Below are 26,425 nucleotides of genomic sequence, written 5' to 3'. Positions count from 1 at the left end.
AGACCTGACCATACCTGTGGAGATTTTCATTGAAATGGTCACCTCCATGCTGAATTGAGAGGACACTGGATTCACCATAAAGTAGTGAGAAATCCCAATTTCCAGAACGCCAAGCAGCTTCATACTACAAATAGCACAAGCAACACTTGATGAGAAACCAATCCATAACATGAAGCATGTAAAGAACGCTGGTAGAAGCAGTGGTAGACATGTTTCGGTCCACTGAGTGCAGCATGCAAATGGAGACAGGGAAAGAACAACAACAATAACAACTATGCCTCAGTCCCAAACAAGTTGAGGTCGGCGATATGAATCCTCATTTCTTTCTTTAAGCTCAACTCGTATCATCATCATTTTATCAAAATAAAATAAAAGTGAAAGTAAAAAACAAGCTAACTATATATAGAGATAATAATATATTTGATAATAGTATTAAAGTTCTCTACCACGTCTAAAACCTATTTCCAACTACTAGGTATCACATATATGGATTTTTCTCTTTCATTATTCCCTATCTTTAGCTAAGTCTGCATTAATTCCAAGGATTTGTAGGTTTTTTCGAGACAACTTCCTTCTATGTGATTTTAGGTCTATTTTGTCCCCTCTTAACACCTTCCCCTACCATAATTTCACTCCTACAGACCGGGGCATCTGTAGGTCGACGCAGGACATGACCCCATGGAAAACTGCTTTTCAGCTGAGCATTTGAGTCATCTTATGTATGGCACTGCATAAGTCCGACACATAATCAGACAGCAAGCTGATTTGAAAGACAAACTGTTTAAGTTTGGTCGTTAGTATCATGGTTTTGCACACCAATGGGGCACTATTACCTAAGCTTATGAGCCAGACAGACATCAGGCAGTAAGACGATAAATTGGTTGCTGCTATCACACTATTGTACACTAATGGGGCACTATTACCTAGTTTTCTCCATCCTTCTTCATGGTATAAAATAGAATTTATAAAAGATACAAATTAGGTCCTTCTCTAAAAAAAGAAATGCAAGAGTTAGTATGTGTGAGAAATATGACACGGGAAAATTATATTATTGACGAACGTTAACTATGATACAAGTACCCCTATTCATAACAATATACAATACCTACACTACTCTTATTCCATGTAGGACTATGCTTATTTACATAACAACTAACACTCCCCCTCAAGCCTGTGCATGCAAATCATATGTACCGAGCTTGTTACATATATAACTAATACGAGGACCAGTGAGGGACTTGGTGAAAATATCTGCAAGCTGATCACTCGACTTCACAAACTTTGTAACAATATCTCTAGTCAATCTCAATGTGTTTAGTTCTCCCATGGAACACCGGATTTGATGTAAAATGAAGGGCAGCTTGATTATCGCACACAAGTTCGAACTGGCTTATTTCACCAAATTTCAACTCCTTAGCAATTGTTTGATCCAAACTAGCTCACATGTTGCCATAGTCATTGCTCGATATTCTGCTTCTGCACTAGACGGAGCAACTACATTCTGTTTCTTGCTCTTCCAAGACATCATATTGCCTCCTACTAAAACACAATATCCAGAGGTAGAACGTCTATCAGAAGGTGATCCTGCCCAATCAACATCTGAGTATCCAACGATCTGCTAGTGGCTTCTATCCTCAAACATAAACCCTTTACCTGGAGCCGATTTTATAAATCGAAGAATGTGGACAACTACATCCTAATGCCTATAGGGAGAATCCATAAACTGACTTACAACACTCACAGGAAAGAAAATGTCAGGTCTAGTCACTGTGAGATAATTTAATTTACCAACCAGCCGCCTACATCTTGCAGGATCGCTAAGCGGCTCCCCCTGTCCTGGCAGAAATTTAGAATTCAGATCCGTCAGAGTGTCAACAAGTCTATAGCACGTCCTTCCAATCTCCTCAAGAATGTCTAAGGCATATACTTCCATTGTGAGATCACTAGGTGACTTGGTGCTGCAGCAAGGCGAAGTAATCGAGAGAATAATTCATCAACTGTAGGGACAGTCGGACTAGCTAAAATCTGGTCACGTACTAAATCAAGGTCATTAGGAAGTTCAGCAAGTGTAAGAACTAGAAACATCTTCTGTCGTTGCTCTTATTGCTTTTCAATACTAGCAGAAACTGACATCAACTTCTCAAATTCTTCCATGAATGCATGTACTTGTTCCAAGTAAGTAGACATATCCAATTCTTGTTTCTTCAAGCTTGTCATTCGCAATATCACATCATAGAAACGAGATATGTCATTAGTGTATAAAGTACGAGCTTTTACCAAACTAACTAACATGTCCGGAATGGACGGAACAAGGGCATCAACTTGAAATCAATAGATCGCCACAAGATACTACATAACTGAGCTTCGACTTTCTCCCAAAGTGCTTTGGCCTTTTCATCTCCTTCGCTAGCCTTTTTTTAAATGATCTTGAACACCTTGACCTTTAACCACAACTCGACAGAAGAAGCCCAAGCTAAGTAGTTTGAACTTCCCATTAAAGGTTCCGAGGTAATCATAATAAACTTCCAGAACCAGTGTTTTTAGACCCAAAAACATCAACTGCCAAAGGCAAATTAGCACCAAATAAATCAACGAATCAACTTTAGTTGCCGGAAAAATCTTGTAGCCGCTGGAAAACTACTGTAATTGCCGGAAAATTTTCAAAGTGCTCGAAATTAAAAAAGAAAATTACGGGTAGTCTCGGAATTAAAAGGCGGTCCAACTGTTATGGAGAAAGCTTTTCAAAAAGTGGCCGGAAAGGGCTCCACGGCCCGGCGCGTGGAGTAGATCTCGCCGGAAAAAATTGTCTCTGATCGGCGCATGGCAGTGCGTGAGAAGTCGGTTGCCGGAGGTGTTTGTTGGGGTTTGGTCGCCGGGGGTTGGGGGACCTTGTGGTGGTGTTGGTTTTTGTACAACACTGATGGAAATTGGTTTTACGAAAAACAGCCCTAAAAAGGTCGCCGGAATTGAAGCACGGCAACTGTTTCGGCTGGGTTTTCTTTCCCGGATGTTTTCTCACTGCCGCTCTTATACCATGTGAGAAATATGAGACGGTAAAATTATATTATTTATGTACGTAACTATAATACAAGTACCCCTATTTATAACAATAAATAATACTTACACTACTGCTATTCATGTAGGACGATTCTTATTTACATAACTAACTGACAGTATGAAAAAAACACTTTCAATCCGCATTATTTAACCAAACCTTTATTAGGAATATTGATCAAAGGCATCACAAATATTATATAGGTAATATTGTTGTGTTTACACCTTTGTGTCGCATTCCTGTAATGCCCTCCATTCTAAATATTGTGTCTACATTCATGCTCCTTATTTGTTAACAGAAAAAGAAAAGTTATGAGGCAAACCTGTAGCTCAGTGAACTCCGGATCATGTTGAAATCTTCCTTTTTGAGAGGTTAACCCTTGGCAGTACACATCCAAAAGATGAGTGCAACCAATTTGCTGCAAGGATCTAATAAGGCCCTTATATGGTTTCTTTTCAATCATCTGATCTACTGCGGACCCAGATGAATGAAGAAAATTTTTAGGAGTACAACTGCTTCCTTGAGCCACTGGATCAGATCTAATTTGTAAATCATAGTACTCAAGAGCTTTACTCCAATTTCCCTCATGTTCAAATGTGATAATTTGAGAGGTCAACTGCAAAGAGCAGAATTGAAAGCAACGGACAAAGAGGTGGTCACAAATGGTAAATTTTCAAAATTCAACAATTCCGTGGGCAATAGCATAAGAAAAGAGCAGGGAATATGACAGGCTTCCCAAAGTATGGCTAAACTAGTGTTTAGGTTGTGAATGTTTTGCAAAAAGAAGAATACCATGATTATTATCCCATCTTATATTGAACGCCCTACTGTTAATTGAGTGTCAATTTGATGGGCATGAGTATTGCACATGGTAGTAAAGGAAAACAAATTATTACTTCTACCAAATGTTAAATAAGGACATTGTATTAGAACAAATAGAAATATCCAAAAGCAAGTAAAAGAGTGCTTTTTCTCTTCTTTTTTTCTTTTTCTTGAGAAGGTAATTATATTGAGTAAAAACAGCATAAAGAGAGTGCTGGTAGTGACATCTAAAATATCAACCTAACTGTAATTCTTCACAGGTTATGCAATGAGTTGATGAAGTAAGCCATGGCTTCAGGATCATTTACAACAGCTATGTTCTAAAAGAAAAGTAAAAGTATAGATTTTAACTTAAGACCAAATGTAGAATCCTTTTTCTCGTCTAATTCTGGAGTTCCTTTCTCTGCATATGACCCACCAGACTGTTATATGTATAGAGTTCCATATTTTGAAGAAAGCTTTGCTGATCCCAGCCCTTCTCCAGCCATTTTGAGGGAAAGCGTGTTTCAAAGTTTTTTTTATCATCGAGTTTACCTTATTCACCTTCTATTGATATTAGTTTAATGAAAAAAATAATGTCATGGACATTTAGGCTTTTAAAATTTCTATGCTAATAATCACAATATAATTCTTCATATGATAATTTAAAACAATTATACACAAAATTCCAGGAAAGAGAGTACGTCTTTCTCTAGAACAATCAACAATGTCTAAAGCTAAACTTAGTTGAGACGAGCTATATGAATCACTCGTGTCCTTCTGCTCTTTTATAAGAAAATAAGAGTATAGTATCTATTTGTACTCTTTTTATGGTTTACTTGGTACTTTCGACGTCTCATTGTATGACAATATTACTATTTGTGCAATCAAAATGTTCATTCTTTGACTACAATATTTTAATAAGAATATTGTGACATAATCGTACTTTTATATTGTTTACAAAGTATGTCCATTTCATCTAGAAAACTTAAGGGATTGCAATATGAATTGAGACCAAGAATTACATAAGTTGAATGTTATTTAGTCAACTTATATAGAATCAATCTAAATATAATTTCTTGATTTCGATGAGTTTGCTTATCGAAAATTTTATTTCATTACTTTGAAGAATTCAAATCAATAGTTAAACTGTGAACTTAAATGAATCATATTAATACAGTATTTTGGTGTCTTCTTTGTACAATGAAAGTCAACTTCTTTTTTAGATTCCAGATAATTACAATAAAACAACGTAAAATCTCAATACATAAAAGTAATAGCATGTTAGCTCATTCAGATTTTTCAAGATCTGGATTGAAACACTACTATGCTTCTTATGTAAAAATTTGTTAGGTATCAGCATGAATAATCCCATTATTATTATTATCAAACAGACTAGTTCTCTAAACTTTGATCTGATTTGTCAGTTCTGATGAAAGGTAAGTACGAACTTGATATAAGGTTAGAACAATTTTTAATGTTCAACAGATGCTAAAAATCACTCTGAAGTCCTGACAATTGATCACCTTTATTCTTAAACTATTTATTATCATTGTTTGGAAAATATATTCAGATAAACTTCTTTTTCCTGTGCGAATCGTTCAGCTTTCAGATGCTTTTTGAGTGTTGGTCTAGTTTCTCTTCGAATCTCATCCTTTTTATTTCTTCTGTACACCCTCAATACGTTTGTTACAACGGATTGAAGAACAGGGTAAATGGGAAGTGGAATAATCAGTTCTTTTCTCGAAATAAAATACTAAATTGGATAAAATAGATGGGTGGATCTAGAACATTTTATAATTCCAACGTCAATCAAAAGACACTAGAAGACTTCTATTATTGCAACGTCAATCAAAAATATACTTCGAAACAATTAGAAAGCTCTGGTGAAACTACTTTGATTTCGACTGTTGAGAGAAACTTCTGTATATACTTCAATCTCGTAGAAGATCAGTTAGAAAAATACCATGATTTGGTCCAAGGACACTTGAACGTGCGAAGCTAGAATCCCTACTAAAAAAATTAGTAGCTTCTCAAATTGCTGAAGTAAGGTCAAAGGGTTTATGACAGGGAATAATGGAGTCTTGATGCAAAAGAAAGCCAAGTTCTCATTATTCTTACAAGCGAAAAGTGCACAACTTCCACTCACTGAAATCACTTTGAAGCAAAAAGAGAGAAACGAAGTGCACAACTTATGAAATTCAAAAACATTAGAATTTAGAACCATAATAATCAAATTGCAATTAACAAACTAATTTCAGCATCCAATATACAAAAAAGTCAATATTAATCCAACTTCTTAAAGTTGAGATTCAAAGAACCGATCGTTTCTCATTGAAATCACTTTGGGCATCATTATTTCAAGCAAAAACCTCCCTGAAGTGCATGGCTTCACTCATGAAGTTATAACCCTTCATTTCACATAGCTTCATCCATTCATCGCTTTAAGCGACGAAGCGAACACCGATTTCCAACATGAGGTTTAGGAAGCAACAATCTTCCACTCACTGCATATTCTTTCACGTTTTATTCTCCTGTCTTCCAAGTCTACCACTTATACTCTTTTTCTCCCTCTTTTCCTTTTTTGGATTACCACAAGAGGCTATCACAGAAGCAATAAATTCAAGAGCCATAGCTAAGATTAAACCATAAGGCGGTACTTGTGATATTTCGGCTTGGGCGCATTTATTTGGCATTTTTTGGATGTTAGATACTATGGGTTACTTTTTATTGGCATTGGAAGCACATCACGTTATGGCAGGGTAAAGTTTCACAGTTTAATGAATCATACACTTATTTGATGGGCTGGTTAAGGGATTATTTGTGGTTAAACTCTTCACAAGTTATCAATGGATATATAACCCTTTGGTATGAATAGTTTATTGGTTTGGGCATGGATGATCTTATTTGGACATCTTGTTTGGGTAACTAGATTTATGTTCTTAATTTCTTGGCATGTATATATAGCAGGCAAGAGACAATTTTAAAATGAGAGTCAGAGTAGATAATAAAAATGTAATAAGCAGCAGAGATTGGCGTTTATGTTCACTGACCTTGTGAGATTGGATGATTCCATAGAGGCTGTCAGGTTCATTTATTTGTGTCACTGCAGATAAAAGAATTTCAATGTGCCATGGCAGCTGCAACATCAAAGAAAGTATGCCTTCAAAATATAGGATAGCTTCATAGCAAAAATCATTACTTTCGATATGCTAAGTGACCGCAACGGGAGTGTTAACAAATAGGAGACTCTAACAAATGATAACTGATGACCAACAATTAAATGCACATATGAACTCACAATCTCAACATGAGAGAAATCTGGAGGGCCCAATGTCAGGGAATTGAAATTCTCTTCACACCAGTGTTCCACGTAAAGAACAGCAGTAAAGTAAGCACCAGAAGTCTGTCAATTTTGGCATCAAGGAGAGAAAGAGAGAGAGAGAGAGAGAGCCAAGGTAAGAAAGGTAAGAACATCAAAGAGAAAAAGGAAATGGAAGAGCATGAATAAAAGTTTGGCACTCACAATAGCAGACCTTGCAACAGCAAGATAATCCATAGAAATCCAATAAACCTAGTAAAACAACAGGAGATGGAAAGGGCATGAGTCCGTAACCCTAAGTAGAGAACTTGGGTCATAAACTGTTCTCTCAATAATTCAATCTAACTTCCAGAACACTAGAGGCCAAGAGAAAGACATCAAGTTTGGAATTCTAAAAAAATCTAGCTTACAACATCTTTGAAATGTGAAAGTGTTTCACATATCCTCTGAACGGAATTATACAAATGGGATACTAATCCCTCAGCATGGTCAATAAGATTTGGATCCTTCGGTAAAATAACTTGACATGTACACTTTTGAACGAGGATAATTATTTAGCAAAGATGTTTCAACAACTTCAGAATCAAAATTTGACCAGAAACCCCTTGATAATACCAGGTGAAATAGTTCAGTGGAAGTGAAACCAGGTTTCCAATGGGCTCCGGTCATGATGATACTTGCACCAAAACCATCTAAGCCTTCAATCTGGTTAAATTAGCCAGCAGGTGATCCTGGCTTTCATAATTGGTGCAAAAGCCAGTTCAAGAACTACGCTTAGCTCCTAAATTAGAACGTGTGAAAGTTGATCAGGTATAACGACTGGAAATCAGGAGCAATATAAGGCCCAAAGACAGACCACAAAACTTAAGAATTAACTGGTCACACAAGCATAAAAGTAACTGAAGATTTAACAGGTGAACAACCAACAGAAGCCGCAAGGTCCGTCCCACCCCAAAGGGTTACTGGAAAAGAACAATTAAAGCAAGAAAACAGATAAAATTGGTCAGCAAGCAGCCAAACAATAAATAACAGGGAATACTAATCTATGGCAGTGTTCAACTGCACTACAACATAATAGAGATCAGAAACACTATCAAATGATAATCAACTATGCAGAGTCAACAACTACGTTTTATGTACAGGATGAAGGAGTTGTTGCTACAGAAGAATACATGTTAGGATTTATTTACCTTTTCCCAAGACAATGTGGATATTGATACTACAGATGAAGTGGTTGTCTGATGCTTTGCCTTCAGAGGCGTGGAGCGTGACTTTGATCCATAGCTAGAAGGCCTTCCATATTGCTGAAATTGTTATGTTACTCATATCATCTCTACTGAGTGAACTTAATTTTTTTTAAAACAAAATCAACAGAGGAAATTTAAGAACAAATTCCGCAAATTAGTAAATTAGGTATCACTCTATGAAGAAGTATCTGTGAATGCATATCATTTAAACCTTTGCATTTTCTCGCTTAGAGGGATTAGAGGATGTGCTTCTTTCCATCACGTGACACAACCGAAGCTCGTTAAGAGCATCTAAGATAACTTGAATTGATTTGGTCAACTTATTGTCCTCCGTAAAAATGTTCTCTTGCACCTACATACAAAAGCAAAGAGTATTGATATTTTGTTCTCAATAGAAAGATGAAATAGTACCCTATTGGAACTGACTTCCACAAGCATGTTAAAACATTTCGTCCAAAGAACTCCAGATTGGTTCACCAAAAAAAGGCACTTATTTACAATGTTTACCAATAGCTTTAGATACACGTGAATTCAATATATCACATGCAAATGGGAAAACTTGAAATAATATTAATTGCAATAAAGAAAGAGAAATATATAGCTTGTAAGCACAGGTTATGAAAAAGGGAACTACATACTTTCATACATATTGTTTCATCTCTTTGAAATTAGATCCTAATGGTAGATGTTTTTCATTATAAAGCATTGACTATTTTGATGTTCTTGACCTACTATGATCTACAATTCCCGTCCTTTATCTATCCATTTAGTATATTCATGTGTGATGAACTGACTAATGAAGTATGCAATTGAATCTTCTAATTCTGAACAATTTAAATAGAGATAGGAAAGGCATAATTGATTCATTTAATCAAATAGATTGGATTATATTAGAAGTGGAAAACAAGGGCATATACAGATATCTTGATGCTTTAACCAATATAGGATGATGTAGGAAAATAATGGAAATGGAGACTTTGCAAGAACAAAGGTCAAAGGCGGACCGTCGCAAGAATCCTGTGTATACATATTGAATATGCAGGTATGCATACTTCAGTGAGTTTCATGACTAATTAAAACCAGTCTAAACTGCTAATTAATTGAACAAGAAAGACTGTACACAGTAACATAAGACCTAATCATGTTAATCACCCAAACAGTTAAATGGCTTAGACACCTAAATGAATAGAATAACCATGGAACAACATAAACTTAAAAGTTAATCATAACAAAACATGTTCTATGTTAATTGACTGAACAGAAGTAATTAATTTGCTTTCTTTTATATGCTCATGCCACATCACAAGATGGTGAAAATCGTTAAAATAAGTGGAAGCCAAGGATAATCAAGATGGAACAAGAAACTGTAACAATAACCTGTGAGGAGATCAGTTGACAAAGATCAACATCCACGTCTCTTCTACTCGACAAATTGACCATCACATGAGGGAACAAGAGTTCTGCAACTTCAGATTTCACCAAGACAATATCTTGACACAATCTGAAAGGACCATGAGCTTACTAAAGCAGCATAAACAAAAGCAAAAAAGCTGATAATCCTAAATAAAGGGAGGGATGCTCTGGGAAGAAATAACCTCAGGATCATATCATCACAATATTCAACCAGAGCACAGACAAGAGGACAAATCCATGTCTCGAATGTTTTTCCATCAGTCTTCCATATAGCAGAATCCTTCAAGGAAAGTGCCTCAACTGCAAGGATATTAAGCCAGGAGATGCATGAAAAGATGGAAACTGAAGTAGCCTTTTGTTAATGTGAATGACAAATACGATCTAGTTTATGGCCTAATTGAGCACAAACTCAATGGTACACCTATCAGTGTAATACTGAACATATGGAACATGACAGTAACATCTATTTCTCCAGATGTTTAGATTAGCCCTGATAGAACAACAATTTCAGTTTTACAATGCAACTTTCACTAGCAGATACTCATTGTTACCACCATTTCCTGTAGGCATCTCGACTTCTCTTAAAGCAAAAGGGACCCCATATTTCCTATTGGAAGGCCTATACTTCGAAACGCGCTGGATTGAAACTCTAAGCCTGCTAACTCAGTTTTGCCTCCTTCATTCATGAAGGCATGAGAAGCAAGGTCCTGAGGTTCCCATAATAACCCGGTTCCCAGAATAACCCCACGCAGGAAACAAAGCAATATAGGGGCAAAATCTACATTTCTGGATCCCTCATGATTTTGGCTTTGTAGTGGCACATAAGTATTCTTTAGCTTTAAGGAGAGTGAATGAATCATTTCCTTTTTCTAGGCTAGGGTCCCAAGCATAAATGTTTTTAAAGCAATTAACCCTTGCTGTAACCTACTAAAATCACTTGAAATAGTGTTTAGAGTACACCTGCCTTCTTTAGAACAAAGGCATCTAGTCTTACACTTCTCTTAAAATCATTTTTAGAATCCCATGTCTAAAGATTTTTGTGGTAGATGAATCAAGAACATACAGTTAAATGAGATGGGCAGGAACCAATCCTTGTCATATCATTATTATTGGACATCGAATTGGATCACAGAATGATGTTTATAAAGCTAGGTTTTGCACATTTGATTTAATTACCACGATATCCACATCCCTAATGTACCCTTTATGGCATTAAAAGTTTTTGCGTACTTTTACTATCACGTCGGTATTTCGCTAAATTTCCTCCATGATGAGTTTTAAACCCAATGTTTTTATTTTTTTGAAAAGGTAATATGTTTGTATTGAATATGAAAATGGTTACACTAATAGTGTAACCTTCTGATAATTACAATGGGGAAACCAGAAGAGAGGCCTAAGATTCTATAAGACTCACAATTGATCTAAGACATCAAAAAAAAAAAAATTGATAAGGTAAATTGTATTAATCAAAAGGGAGAGAACTCCCGTATACAGGAAGTATACCAAAAAGTAGAGAATTTACATCAGAACATGATTCTCCACAAAAGACGCTCAATCTTCTATACAAGCAGGGGCTATATGAGTGCACCAAAAAGCGATCAAAGATAAAAGACTATTCTTAAGATGTGAAAAAGTAGACTCAATCCCCTCAAAAGCTCTCCTATTTCTCTCCCCCCAAACTATCCACATGAGAGCTAATGGGCGAACTTCCACGCCTTTTGCTTTCTTCTTCTACGGAAACCTGCCCAGCTATATATCATTTCCTTTACGGTGCTTGGCATCGCCCATTGAACACCAAAAAGGTTCAGGATCGCCCTCCACAAAACCGAGGACAAAGGGTAATGCAACAAAAGATGATCAACTTCTTCCCCTAAGCTTTTACACATATAGCACCAACTCAAGTGTAATTCCCCTCTTTTGCAGATTCTCAGCAGTCAAAATTACTCCTCTCACTGCTAGCCATACAAAAAAGCACACCTTAGTGGGCGCCTTAGGAATCCAGATCGAGGAGTATGGAAAAGAGTCCTCTTCTCTCACCAACATACTCTGGTAAAAGGACTTTATGGTGAACAAATCATCGCCACGCAAACCCCATCTCCAAGAATCACAAGATGGTTGTGGCCTGTCGTGCCTATATAGCAGTGTCAATAAATCTTGGAGCTCTGCAATCTCCTAATCTTGCATGTTCCTTCTAAATGAGAGGTCTCATACTAACCCCCCACCCCTTCATGCTCCTTACGAATTTGTTGGACCATCAATTCCTTCTGGTTTGAAACTCTGAAGACGTGGTGAAGGAGACTCTCAAAGTATCCTCTCCACACCACTTATGATTCCAAAAGCTGATTCTCCTTCCATCTCCCACCCTGTAAGTGATGTTGCCACTGAAGGATTCCCAATTCTTCATGATACTCATCCACATGCCACCCGAAAAGTGATTGCCTTGGTCCTCCAACCCCCTCCCGTGGAATCGTACTTTTCTACTATGACCTCCTTCCATAGAGCATGCTCTTCTACACCGAATCTCCACCGCCATTACCCCAACAAAGCTCTGTTGAATACCCTAAGATCTTTTACTCCAAGTCCACTCCACTTCTTTGGGGAAGTGACTGCCTGCCAATTCACTAGATGATACTTTCTAGTTCCATCCGCCGCATCCCAAAGAAAATTCCTTCGAAGCCGCTCCAGTTTTTTTGTGATGCTCACAGGAGCTTGCAACAGGGACAGGTAATAGGTGGGCATACTCGATAAAGTGCTTTTGAAAAGCACTTCCTTTCCGCCTTTTGACAAGTATCGTTTCTGCCAGCAAGCTAATCCTTTTTCAGCCCTTTCGATAAATAGATTCCAAACCGTAGTATCCTTATGCGAAACGCTCAATGGGAGACCCAGGTAAGTAGTAGAAAGGGACCCTACCTTACATCTGAGAACATAACACAAAGCATCAATGTTAGCAACCTCACCCACCGGGAAAATCTCACACTTGCCGAGGTTGATTTTGAAACCTGATACTATCTGAAACCACTGCAGGACCTGCTTCAGGTAAGTCAACTTGATCCATATCGGCATCACAGAAAACCAGGGTGTCATCCGCAAAAAGCAAATGAGAGACTCTTCGGGCACTGGGCACTCCGACCGGAGCTGAGAATCCTCTCAAGAAGCCTCCTCCCGCCGCACGATCCATCATTTTACTCGGAGCATCCATCACTAGAATGAATAGCATGGGGGATAGGGGGTCTCCTTGCTTGAGACCCCTGGAGCTGCCAAAGAAACCACACGGGCTACCATTAACCATGACAGAGAATCTGACTGAGGAAATGCAGAACTTGATCCATCCCCTCCATCTTGCCCCAAACCCCATCCGCATCATAATGAAATCCAGGAACTCTTAATTGAACTGATCGAAAGCCTTCTCAAGGTACAACTTGCATAGTAAGCCGGGTTCTGTATTTTTCCTTCTGGAGTCTACAAGTTCATTTGCCACCAAAGCAGCATTCAAGATCTGCCTACCTTCCACAAACGCATTCTAGGAGGACCAAACGGACACGTCAAGAACCTTCTTGAGTCTGTTGGAAAGCACTTTAGAAATAATCTTGTAAATGCTCCCCACGAGACTAATAGGCATGTAGTCTCTGATACAAGATGCACCTTCTTTCTTAGGCACAATAGTAATAAAGAAGCATTGATACTTCTCTCGAAAACACCATTCACATGGAAGTATTCAATGGCTTCCATCAACTCCCCCTTGATGGAGTCCCAACAGAGCTAGAAGAAGACCAAGGAGAAACCATCAGGCCCGGGGGCCTTATCACCAGCACAACTCGACACAGCCTCGTGCACCTCCTCCTCCTCGAAAGCCCTTTCTAGCCACTCACTGTCTCCCTCCCCTATGTGGTTGAACTCTGTTCCCCCAACTTCCTCTTTGTATAAGTTCTCATAAAACCCCACTATCGCCTCTTTTATCCCCTCCTCTCCCTCAATCCTCACCCTATCCACAAATAAGGGACTCTATGAAGTTTCTCCTTCGATTTGCAACCGCCACCCTATAGAAAAACTTGGTATTTGAATCCCCTTCCTTTAACCATAGCGCCCTCGATTTTTGCCGCCAACTAGTCTACTAAGCTATTGCTAACTCGACTGTTTCCCTCTTAACCTCCCCCAATCTCTCTTTCTCATATTCATCTAACTCTCTCGCCCCTTCCCCTCTCTCCAGTTCCCCCAATTCATGCATAAGCTCCCTCATTTTAACCTCTACCCTCCCAAAAACCTCTTTATTCTATCTAATAATATCTCATTTGAGCAATTTAAGTTTCTTCGAAAGACGGAATGAAGGTGTCCCTGATACCCCGTAGCTTGTCCACCATTCTTTCACCTTGTCACCAAATCCTGGCACTTTCAACCACATGTTCTCGAATCGGAAGGGAGCACGCACCCCCTCCCTCTGCATCCATCTAGCAAGATAGGCAAATGATCCGAAGTCAGCCTAGGTAAAGGAATCTGCAGCACATTCGGCTGCAGATCATCCCAAGAGGGCGATATCAGAAATCTATCAAGTCTAGACCTTGAGTTGGAATCCTCCGCCCTGGCCCAAGTAAACCTTTCCCCTGACAAAGGAAGATCAATGAGAAAGTGATCATTGATGAATTCAGAAAATTCCTCCATGGCCCTCGAAATCGGACTACACCCTAATCTCTCCTCCGGGAATCTAATAGTGTTAAAGTCTCCCCCGAGAATCCATGGAATGTCCCATTCCCCCATCATATTGGTCAATTCTTCCCAGAAAAATACCTTGGACCCTTCTCCTACCGGTCCGTACACTCCCCCAAATCTCCACTCCACCCCACTTACTCTATCTTTGACAAGAGCTGCTAAAGAAAAAACTCCCTTCTTAATCTCCTTTACCTCCAAGTTTCTATCATCCCACATTAGAAGAATGCCCCCGGCACTTCCCGCTACTGGAACCCAGTCATATTTTACCCAACTACCTCCCCAGACACTCCTCACAATCATATCCGACAAAACTTTCATTTTTGTCTCCTGAAAGCAAACTAGGTTAGCACCCCACTCTCTAACTCTCACTTTGATGATAGCCCTTTTGTTTGGGTCATTCATCCCCCTCACATTCCATGAAAGAATCTTAAGTTCCATAAGAAATACTATCCCTCTTCTACCCACCCCTCTAATCGAGCTCCCTTAACTCACTCTCTTCTAGATATTCTTGTTTACACCAAAAATAAAAGAGCATTAAACAGCTCATCTTCAGTTTTTGTATTGAACTATGGTTATCCTCAAAACATCTCTGATTCCTTTCTTTCTATAGATGATAAACATCTTAAATGGTTCCTCCAAACCAACAAAATTTATCACATCAAAATATTACTAATTTTCATCCTTGTAAGTTGTAACATCATGACCTCAAAATAAAGAGAGAAACAAATTCAACTACGCAATTACTTCCAATCTCTTTGATTATCTGTTAAAGCCACCTCTAGGAACAAATGCTCGATCTTATATAGAAGCCAAGAAAAAATGGCATTGCATACAAACACTGAAAGCAGATTATGCAAGCTATTCTTGCATCACTATCAATGGAAGACATCAGACAATGCTGAATGTTGCAGATGTTGGCACGACTCTCCCTTCCATAATACAGCCAAACCCCGATGCTTGAAACTAAAAGGGCCACTCAAACTTATAACCTATGGTACCTGATGCATATACTGAACTTTTTAATTAATAGAAAGAGAACTGATTCCCAGATCAGTACACGAGAGGACAAGGAAATTTGTTGCTTTGACAATTGGGATTCTGAAAATAGTAATAAGAAAGCATCTAAAATACAACAAAAAATTACAGGACTACGTATTTAAAAGAATATAATGTTACAACAACAACACACCCAGTAAAAAAATATAATGTTCTGAAGAAAAATTAAGGATTAAGATGCGAGATCAAAAGTTGAAGATATGGGGAAAGTAATTGAAAATACAATGTAGAGAAAAGTAAGGATCAAAATTCCGGGATCAAGAATAAAAGATGTGAAATAAACTAACAAAAAAACAAATTGAGATAGTTCTACATCGCCTAAGTTACAACTTCCCGCTACTTAGTTGCTTTATAATGGTGGTGGGAATCTAGTTCACACTTCCAATAAAAAAAGGAAGGAACAAATTTGGATGTAAATTGATGACAAGTTGCAACATCGCATATTTTTTTGATAAGGTAAATTGTATTGATCAAAAAGGAGAGAACTCCCGTATACAGGAAGTATACCAAAAAATAGAGAATTTACATCAGAACATGATTCTCTACAAAAGACGCCCAATCTTCTATACAAGTAGGGGCTATATGAGTGTACCAAAAAGCAATCAAAGATAAAAGACTATTCTTAAGATGTGAAAAAGTAGACTCAATCCCCTCAAAAGCTCTCCTATTTCTCTCCCCCCCAAACTATCCACATGAGAGCTAACGAAGCTAGCTTCCACGCCTTTTGCTTTCTTCTTCTACGGAAACCGGACCAGCTATATAACATTTCCTTTACAGTGCTTGGCATCACCCATTGAACACCAAAAAGGTTCGGGATCGCCCTCCACAAAGTCGAGGACACGGAGCAATGAAACAAAAGATGATCAACTTCTTCACCTGAGCTCTTACACATATAGCACCAACTAACAAGTGTAATTCCTCTCTTTCAAGACTCTCAGCAGTCAAAATCACTCCACTCGCCGCTAGCCATGCAAAAAAACACACCTTCGTGGGTGCCTTAGAAATCCAGATCGAGAAGTATTGAAAAGAGGCCTCGTCTCCCACCAACATACTCTGGTAAAAGGACTTTACGGTGAACAAACCATCGCCACGCAAACCCCATCTTCAAGAATCACAAGATGGTTGGGGCCTGCCTTGCCCATATAGTAGTGTCAGTAAATCTTGGAGCTCCGCAATCTCCCAATCTTGCATGTTCCTTCTAACTAAATGAGAGGTCCCATACTTCCCCCCCCCCCCATGCTCCTTACAAATCTGTTGGACCATCAATTCCTTCTGGTTTGAAACTCTGAAGACGTGGGGAAGGAGACCCTCAAAGTATCCTCTCCACACCACTTATGATTCCAAAAGCAGATTCTTTTTCCATCTCCCACCCTATAAGTGATGTTGCCACTAAAGGATTCCCAATTCTTCATGATGCTCTTCCACATGTCACACCCGAGAGGTGTTGTGATTGCCTTGGTCCTCCAACCCCCTTCAGTGGAATCGTACTTTTCTACTATGACCTCCCTACATAGAGCATGCTCTTCTACCCCGAATCTCCACAGCCATTTCCCCAACAAAGCTCTGTTGAATACCCTAAGATCTTTTACTCCAAGTCCACCCCACTTCTTTGGGGAAGTGACTGTCTGCCAATTCACTAGATGATACTTTCTAGTTCCATCCGCCGCATCCCAAAGAAAATTCCTTTGAAGCCGCTCCAGTTTTTTGTGATGCTCGCAAGAGCTTGCAACAGGGACAAGTAATCGGTGGGCATACTCGATAAAATGCTTTTAATAAGCACTTCCTTTCCGCCTTTTGACAAGTATCGTTTCTGCCAACTTGCTAATCTTTTTTCAACCCTTTCGATCACTGGATTCCAAACCGTAGTATCCTTATGTGAAGCGCCCAATGGGAGACCCAGGTAAGTAGCGGGAAGGGAAGCCACCTTACATCTGAGAACATAAGACAAAGCATCAATGTTAGCAACCTCACCCACCGGGAAAATCTCACACTTGCCGAGGTTGATTTTGAGACCTGATACTATTTGAAACCACAGAAGGACCTGTTTCAGGTAGGGCAACTGATCCATATCGGCTTCATAGAAAACCAGGGTATCATCCGCAAAAAGCAAATGAGACTCTTCGGGCACTGGGCACCCCGATCGAAGCTGAGAATCCTCTCAAGAAGCCTCCGCCCGCCGCACGATCCATCATTTTACTCAGAGAATCCATCACTAGAATGAATGGCATGGGCGATAGGGGGTGTCCTTGCCTGAGACCCCTGGAGCTTCCAAAGAAACCACATGGGCTACCATTAACCAGGACAGAGAATCTGACTGAGGAAATGCAGAACTTGATCCATCCCCTCCATCTTGCCTCAAACCCTATCCGTATCATAACGAAATCCAGGAACTCTTAATTGACATGGTCGAAAGCCTTCTCAAGGTCCAACTTGCATAGTAAGCTGGGATCTCTATTTTTCCTTCTGGAGTCTACAAGTTCATTTGCCACCAAAGCAGCATTCAAGATCTGCCTACCTTCCACAAACGCATTCTAGGAGGACCAAACAAACACGTCAAGAACCTTCTTGAGTCTGTTGGAAAGCACTTTAGAAATAATCTTGTAAATGCTCCCCACGAGACTAATAGGCCTGTAGTCTTTGATACAAGATGCACCTTCTTTCTTAGGCACAATAGTAATAAAAGAAGCATTGATACTTCTCTCGAAAACACCATTCACATGGAAGTATTTAATGGCTTCCATCAACTCCCCCTTAACTTATAGATTCAAGCGCTTTTCGTAAGGAATTTCATTTGCAAGAATAGGTTAATACACAACAAGTTGAGGAAAGACATTAAAATAACACATTTTGCATTCATAGAAGTAAATACAATATCCAGAATGAACTAGGAAGTGCCAAATTTTCCCCGCATTTGCTGATATACCCGTTTCACAAGCCGAACTGTACTAAACTTATGCGCATTATCTTTTGAAAAAGAAATGTTTTTTCCAAAAAAAAACGGAAATATTGAATATAAAAACAAGCTTCATCAGAGTCTAAACTCCAGGATGGAAATGCTGGAATAATAGCCTCACTTCTCAGGCAAAAGAGGTCCTAGTAGAAATAAAATAACAAAAGCTATTTCACAACTTTAAGAGGAACATGGGAATACGTTTTTTCTCTCATCATTCAACAGTTATATAGTAATATTCGGTACAAGCAAAAGAAAGCCCGGAACAACATACAAGATGACCAACAAAACTTAAACTTAATCACTGAACTGAATACCGTTAAGCTTTCTTTCTAGATCTGCCAGGAGTTTCTGAACCAGGTTGACATTGACACCTTTGGAATGCACCTACAAACACACTAAGAGCAGTTTAACTTCCAATATTGGGAAACAAATGAGTAACGCCAAAAATAATAAGCAAAACCCCTGACAATTTGTCTAAACTGGTTGTATCAAACTGTCTCAACATTTTTTGACACATCATAGAACTAATATTACTGAATGTCAAGCGAAAAAAAAGGCAGATAATTATATCCAAGATACATTCCAAGAGAAAAAGGCTGTTGACTTAAAAGATTTGTTAATTTAAGTGTTCCATCCAACTTTTGCAGATGTTAGGTTACATTAATCAGATATATGGTTTAACTAACAGCACGGACTATAACAGAACATTTTCACTTACCTCAATAAGGGATCTCTGATAAGAATCAAACGATAGCAAAGCCCTCTGACCATTTTCAGTTGAAAGTATCCCCTGCTTGAACAGAGGAGCTTAGGAAAAACAGAATAAAAGATCTTTTGAACTTTTATCCTCAGAAAACCATGACTGTTAGAGAAACTATGAAGTTGTTGCACAGAATAGTTGAGAATGACACAAAAAAGAAACAACTACTGAAAGAATGAAAGTGAGAAGCAGACACAGGTGTTAAAATACACGAGCACCCAAGATCAAATGGCTAAGAATGTAGTAAACCAGGATCTTTAATTAAGCACCTTCAATATTTTAATCAATAAAATATACTTCGCTCTTGGCACTCTCTACCAAGACTAATTGCATCAGGCCTTTTAACACCGAAATAGGGTCAATAAAACACCAATTTCAAGAACTCAAAACTGATCTGCTGCACACGAAGCTGGGATGCACTCATGAATCTGAAAACAGCAATACAAGTACCAAGGTTTTATACCAGATCCTCATGAATGACTTCGGTTTTAATTGGTATGAAAGGCCCTCATTCTCAAAAATGAATATCACAGTGTAAAAATTACAAGAGCAACCTTGAAATATGTATTTCAAAGGTTTCAAACGGTATGCAAAAACAGAGTATCAACCTGAAATTAACATCTCAAACATGGACAAAGCTAATCTCCTAGCACAGATGACGGAACATAAGCACAACAGTAGAGACTGGACATATATCCAATGGTGCCTAAGGAATCAATAAGGAGGATCTGAGGAACCAAAATTGTTCTTGGAGGGTAAAGGACATCATGAAAATAGTCATAAGATCCCTTCAATGACACAGATATTATGTTCAGTAACTTCACTTTGATAGACTCGGCTTGTTCAAGCATTAATACATCAGTTAACAATGTAGCTTCAGTAGATAACCATATAGCATTTATCCAACCCAATGCAGGAACTGCAAAACTTGATAACCTAACACTGTATCTAACTCTCTGTAATCACTTAGAATCTTTCTTTCATTTGTTCATCCATTCTCTTCCATCAGAGCATTCTTTTTGTCTCTCGTTTTTTCTTTCTGGTTCCCAAGTCGAAAGGCAGGGTGGTTTGATTGGTTGGCACGTAAGTTAAGGTCACTAGATATGAAGCCTAAGCTTGAACCACCTTCTTTGTGACCAGCCTTATTAACAAGTACAATAGAGATTATTGATGCTAATCCAAAATTCGTGCATTAAAACTGACTTAAATGATGACTTCTTATGAATAATAGTACAGAATGGAAATATGGGTTCTGGCAGAGATCTGCTTGAAATAACAGTACACAATCCATCGTATGTTTACTCACCCGCAAAGCTTGAGATGCTATGTCAATTATCTTAACAGAGTCATCCATCAAATATTTCTTTAAAAGCCTCATAATTGCCACCAGAAGGTCATCTGATATGCCCGTATCAAGGTGGAAGTTATGCTCATGTACAGATTTAGACTGGATAGGAAGATGGAACACAACACCATGCGGATCGCCAATACCAACCTGCAAATTGTAGTTAAGAAAGCAAACGACTGAGATACGTGAAGAGAAAAAAGAAAGAAAGTAGACAGCCGAGATAAATGAAATAACAGCAAAAGGAATAATTCAATAGCATAGCGATACTAAAAATGATACCCGAGATAAAAAATCAGAGACCAGCGACCCAAAATTGCCAGCACCACTCAAACTACATGTGTGCACCAGGTTCCAGACTGTGTGGACAATGTCATGGTCAGAATCCAAATATGCATCTTCGAAAATATTTTCCTCATTCTTTTGTGCTGGGTATGCTTCATCTTCAAACAATTTTTTGTGTAATGCTTTTAGACTGCCACCAAAGGAGAAGAACTTTTAACTACCAAAGTCGATTGCAACAGACCAAAATAGATAGCATTGGGAGAAATCTGAAGCAGATTAGTATACTCATCTATGACTTCACCCTAATTGTAAAGATAGTAAATTAAGAAAATATTAAGAAAAGGACATTTAACTGCATGAGAACAAATGCTGATGATAAACTTGACCAGAAATATTCAATATAAGATTTGGCTGAAAATGCACCCTATAAATCAATTTGATAACTTGCAAGCAAGATTAATCCGAGAAAGCCAACTACAACATCAGAGAAATTATCTTCTACCCAACCTCCCAGAAAGATGCCCCTCACATTACCCTCCAAAGTCAGCTTTTCTAATTTCCTTCTAATATGCAAGGATTATGTGGGAATAGATTTGATTCCCATGATACTGTAATCAAATAAATGCTCGTATATTTGAACTTCAGTCATGACTCCAAGATTCTCCTGCACTATTGATAAGAAATGGACCATGAGCCTAACTCAACCCCAAAAGAGCTAGTTCATGAGGTGAGGATTGTCCAACACCATATAAGGAAACAATAACCTTCTCCTCCACCAATGTGGGACACCTAACAACTATCAAAGCTACTAACGCACTCATTCCATACTTGAGACCCTCCATAAGACAACCAGGATTAAGTATAAACCACTCTTCCAAATGATTGAACGTTGCATATGATAACAATGAATAAATCAGATACTTGCTTTATCTATTATTGGATTAATAAAATACTTAAACATTGCTAGAACTCAAGAAAAATATGCTTTATATACTTTCATATTACTGAGTTACTCTGGTACTTCTCTTCCTTTTTTTTAATAAGGTAAACTACTATTAATAAAAAATGTACCAAGAGGGTACACAAGAGTACCTCTTCCTTTTAATTTTCAAATTAGGCAACTAAAAGTTACATAACAAGACATTAATAATATCAAAAACACTTTTCCAACAGATAATTCTTAAAATCCAGTTCCAGATTAGAGTGTACAAACAGCGCACCGTACTTACCCATAAAAATAAAGATTTAGAGTGTAAAAAACGATAAATCAGTCTTTTTGACTCTTTTTCTGGTTTTCTTTCCCTGAAGGGTCTTTATTTTAGTTCCACTTTTATCATTGTTCCTTTTGTTTAAGTTGAATTTCTCACCGCTCACTTCCATCCCATATTAGTTTGTGTTAAGGTGGACACTTTGTGCTATACGCACACCTATTGAATCCTATCTCCAACTTCCTAATGTTAGGACAAATGTAAGGACTTTGTTGAGTTGAATGACCATCTCATCTAAAAGCTTAAGTTGTTAGAGAAAGAGCACTTTTATTCACTTAATTATGTCTTCAATACACCCCTCACGTGTGGAGCTGATTCCTTTTCATGGACCAAACACATGAAAATTCCTTTTTTAGCAATGAGACTTGAACTCAACACCTCTGCCTGCTCTGATACCATGTTGAATTGTATGATCCTCTTACCTAAAATCTTAAGCTCTTAGAGAGAAAGCACTTTTATTCACTTAATTATAACTGCGCAAGACCTTATCCAGCAAGAGCATAATAAACTAAAAAGATTAAATCCTAATATTTGTGGTGACTTTCCCCCTTATTCTTATGGTGCTTTACTTGTATTTTTACCGTGGTTATCTTTAATGTTATATTACCATTTTTTTAAGGTAAATAATTTTATTAATGCTGGATTCACATTACCATATTAACTGTGCAGAATTAGCAAACTTCAAAATAGAAAAAATTTCAAGAATTCAAATTATATAATACTCCCTTCCATTTTATATCAAATTGTTTGAATGGATATGGAGTTTAAGTCAAGAAAGACTTTTCACATATAACTTAAAATATGCAAAGTATCAAAATTGCCCATACTATCAATAATTAAAGGAGTAGTGATGATAGTTCCACGTCTCTTCATTTTCTCTCTCCTAATGAGAGAATGAACTTTATATCAAGTGAGTCCAAAAAAATCATGTCATCAAGGGTAACATGGGATACTAATTTTTAATTGTTATCAAATAGTGTCATTCTTTTTGAGACTGATTAAAACAGAAAGTGTGTCAAATTAAAATGAGACAGACGGAGCTCAATTTTAGTTTCTTGTTATCAAATTAATTGTTCGACGCACCAGCAAAGGATGTGGTGCAGTGGATGGGACTGCTCCTCCCTTAACCAGAGGTCTCGAGTTCGAGCCTTGGGTATGGAAAAATCCTTGGTAGGGAGCGCTTCCCCCCGAATGGGGCCCTACGCGGCGCGAATCCTGATATAGTCGGGGTTCAATGAGAGTACCGGGCACCGGGTAGGAAACCAAAAAAAAAAAAATTGTTCGACGCTTCCAAGTCAAAGTCTTTTTTCGTTTATAAGTTCCATTATTACAGTAATTCTTTTTGTTTTACTCTTCAACATCAATACTAACTTGCAACAACAACCCAGTAAAATCCCACAAGTGGGGTTTGGGGAGGGTAGTGTGTACGCAGACCTTACTCTTACCCCGAAGAAGTAGAGACGTTGTTTTCGGAAGACCCTCGGCTCAAGAAAATGAAAAGACAAAAGGAGACTATTAGTTTCACCACAGAAATCATAGGAAACATAGGAACAACATGAAATTCAGAAGAAAGATGCAAAGCAAAAGCGATGGCTAGTAAATAGGTCCTGCACTGAAAAGCAAAATAGTAAGACACAACATTGCCACTAGCTATCTTAGACAAAAACCCTACCAGACTAGGCTCACAAAGGTAACAAGGTAAGGCAAGACTCAACTACCTCCTAACCTACAACCCTAATACTCGACCTCCACCTCTTCCTATCAAGTGTCATGTCCTCGGAAATCTGAAGTCTCGCCATATACTGTCTGATCACCTCTCCCCAATACTTCTTAGGCCGCCCTCAACCTCTTCTCGTGCCCTCCACAACCAGCCGCTCACACCTCCTTACCGGAGCATCTGGGTTTCTCCTTCGAATATGCCCGAACCATCTGACCCTCGCTTCCCGCATCTTGTCGTCAATGGGAGCCACGTATACCTTCTCCCGAATATCATCATTCCTCATCTAATCCATCCTAGTGTGCCTGCACATCCGCCTCAACATCCTCATTTCTGCTACTTTCATCTTTTGGATATGTGAGTTCTTAACATACCAACACTCAGCCCCATACATCATGGCCGGTCTAACCACCGCTTTATAGAACTTACCTTTGAGTATCGGTGGCACTCTCTTGTCACACAGGACTCCAGATGCTAACCTCCACTTCATCCATCCTACCCCAATACGGTGTGTGACGTCCTCGTCGATCTCCCCTCCCCCGGATAACCGACCCAAGGTACTTGAAGCTGCCTCTACTTGGGATGACCTGTGATTCAAGCCTCACATCCACGCCCACTTCCCCCGGCTCCGCGCTGAACTTACACTCCAAGTATTCCGTCTTCGTCCTGCTCAGCTTGAAACCCTTAGATTCAAGAGCCTGTCTCCAAACTTCCAGCCTATCGTTAACACTGGCTCGCGACTCATCAATTGCATGAAACTTAATTTCTATCAAGTAGACCTCCCAAGTTATTCTCAAGGTATTATTCTCTTGGAAATCTATTTAATTTATAAACCTTTTGATGCAGCAATCTGCAGGTTGTTCTGTTTAACTTGTTCCTACTACCATTCCTCTTTATGCTTGTAAAACAAACCCATCTTCCTGTTTTAGGGAATACCTACCTAAAACAAATCAATCGAAAACACAATTATCAAATAAATCTTGCAAAAAAATGCTTTGCAAGGGGAGAGAGAGTTTAATGGAGAAACATAGTCAGTGAGGATTCATACAGCCAGCTCCAACTTGTTTGCGGCAGAGGCATAATGTTATTGTTGTAACTTGTAGGGGGGGGGGGAGAGTGGGCGTGGGTGTTGCCCTCTATAATTGGGGAAGAAGCGATACAGCATAGAGACTATCTCTGAATTGGGGCACTGAAAACACATTGAAACTTTTATTCAATAGTAATAGTATAAGATTACATTAATATGCCCCATTGAAGTTCACTCTGTTACTTCTATTTTAAAACTAAGAAGTAATAGTTCTTTATTAGCAAGTGATCGACGCTCTATTTACCGACTTCGACATGTGTAAAAAAAGATTATAGAACTCAATTTTAGTCCACACAACCAAGTCATGCTTAAAAGGATAACAATTGAAGAGACAATATGAAAAGTAGAAGCTGTATTACCTCCAGACAAGTAACCTTGGTGGAAGGTAGCGAGATCGTTTCCCTAACTGAAACAGCCAAATAAGAAAAATGAAATTAAGTGTTATGAATAATAAACTGAAAGGTCATCAAACTGTTCATTGAAGTTCCAAGTGACTACTTACGATTGACAAGTGCTCCCTAGGCGAGTAATTTTGACATAGTTTCTCGTGGAACATCCGTATATCATGAAATAAATCGAGGTTAGGGAATGGCTCTAGTTCCTGAAGTGACGCACACAGTAATTAGTAAGGCCAATGAGCATTCCACTGGCTACTCAGGCACTATGATGGTCCAAACTGTTCAGGTAATAAGAATAACATAAATGCATACTTTAATGTACTCGTGTAGAGATGGATCGGAGTCCAAGGTAAGTTGGCTGAGCAGAGACAAAACTTGAGATGATGTGTCAGCTGACAGTTTGGGACTAGACTCGGAAGAAATGCAACACATTACCAACTTGGAAATTAAAAACTGTAACGGAAAAAATGGCAAAAGGTTAAAAAACACTTGAGTTATGGCATAAATAATATAGATAAATATCAAAATAAGAACCTCAGTGGCATCAACCTGAAGCTGTTCACCTAGGACAACAGCGGTTCCCTCCAATTGCTTTATTTTGAAAATTTTTAGCAATGAAGAGATCATTCGACAACATTGGTCCAGCAAAGCATCAAGGTCCAAGCATTGACCAATCAAGTTTAGGAGATAACTGGAAAAAAAAAAACTAATGTTAGATGCGAGATCCTCTGAGCATGAAATAAATGTTTAATAAAAGAAGCAAAAGTAGCACCACCTAAGCAATGCAGGGAAGCAGTAAAGCACCACAACCACGGCATACAAGTACCACCTCGATCAGCCATGTGTAAATAAAATTGAGGACAAACAAAAGCTCAGACAATTTCACTCAAGTCATACTGAAAGTGCATCATAGTTATTTTACTTCAAAATATGAAACAATTGTAAGTTTATGCTCAAATAAATAAACAGCTATACTGGACAAACATAAAAAGCAAAGTGAAAAGTTCATAATTA

At 38.4% G+C, this 26,425-nt stretch overlaps 1 protein-coding gene across 6 annotated transcripts in view; it reads right to left on the bottom strand.

The window, feature by feature from the left end:
- LOC104223562 (serine/threonine-protein kinase ATM) overlaps nt 1-26,425 on the bottom strand; it is a 93,925-nt gene that overhangs the window by 30,169 nt on the left and 37,331 nt on the right. For 5 of the 6 annotated variants that reach the window (XM_070171217.1, XM_070171215.1, XM_070171218.1 and 2 more), the window contains 17 exons: nt 25,946-26,102; nt 25,724-25,864; nt 25,516-25,614; nt 25,373-25,419; nt 20,939-21,131; nt 20,618-20,806; nt 19,270-19,341; nt 18,866-18,935; nt 10,021-10,138; nt 9,803-9,926; nt 8,637-8,777; nt 8,369-8,482; nt 7,383-7,430; nt 7,158-7,262; nt 6,910-6,996; nt 3,378-3,671; nt 15-124 (listed from right to left, as the gene is read on the bottom strand). In XM_070171217.1, the coding sequence (XP_070027318.1) occupies nt 15-124; nt 3,378-3,671; nt 6,910-6,996; nt 7,158-7,262; nt 7,383-7,430; nt 8,369-8,482; nt 8,637-8,777; nt 9,803-9,926; nt 10,021-10,138; nt 18,866-18,935; nt 19,270-19,341; nt 20,618-20,806; nt 20,939-21,131; nt 25,373-25,419; nt 25,516-25,614; nt 25,724-25,864; nt 25,946-26,102 (2,109 nt within the window). The remainder of the gene's footprint in view (nt 1-14; nt 125-3,377; nt 3,672-6,909; nt 6,997-7,157; nt 7,263-7,382; nt 7,431-8,368; nt 8,483-8,636; nt 8,778-9,802; nt 9,927-10,020; nt 10,139-18,865; nt 18,936-19,269; nt 19,342-20,617; nt 20,807-20,938; nt 21,132-25,372; nt 25,420-25,515; nt 25,615-25,723; nt 25,865-25,945; nt 26,103-26,425) is intronic. The other variant, XM_009775021.2, reaches the window with a different exon arrangement.

This window comes from Nicotiana sylvestris, chromosome 3 (genome assembly GCF_000393655.2).
Source record: "Nicotiana sylvestris chromosome 3, ASM39365v2, whole genome shotgun sequence".
NCBI classification, from domain to species: Eukaryota; Viridiplantae; Streptophyta; class Magnoliopsida; order Solanales; family Solanaceae; genus Nicotiana; species Nicotiana sylvestris.
This window is presented reverse-complemented; position numbering and strand designations above follow the sequence as displayed.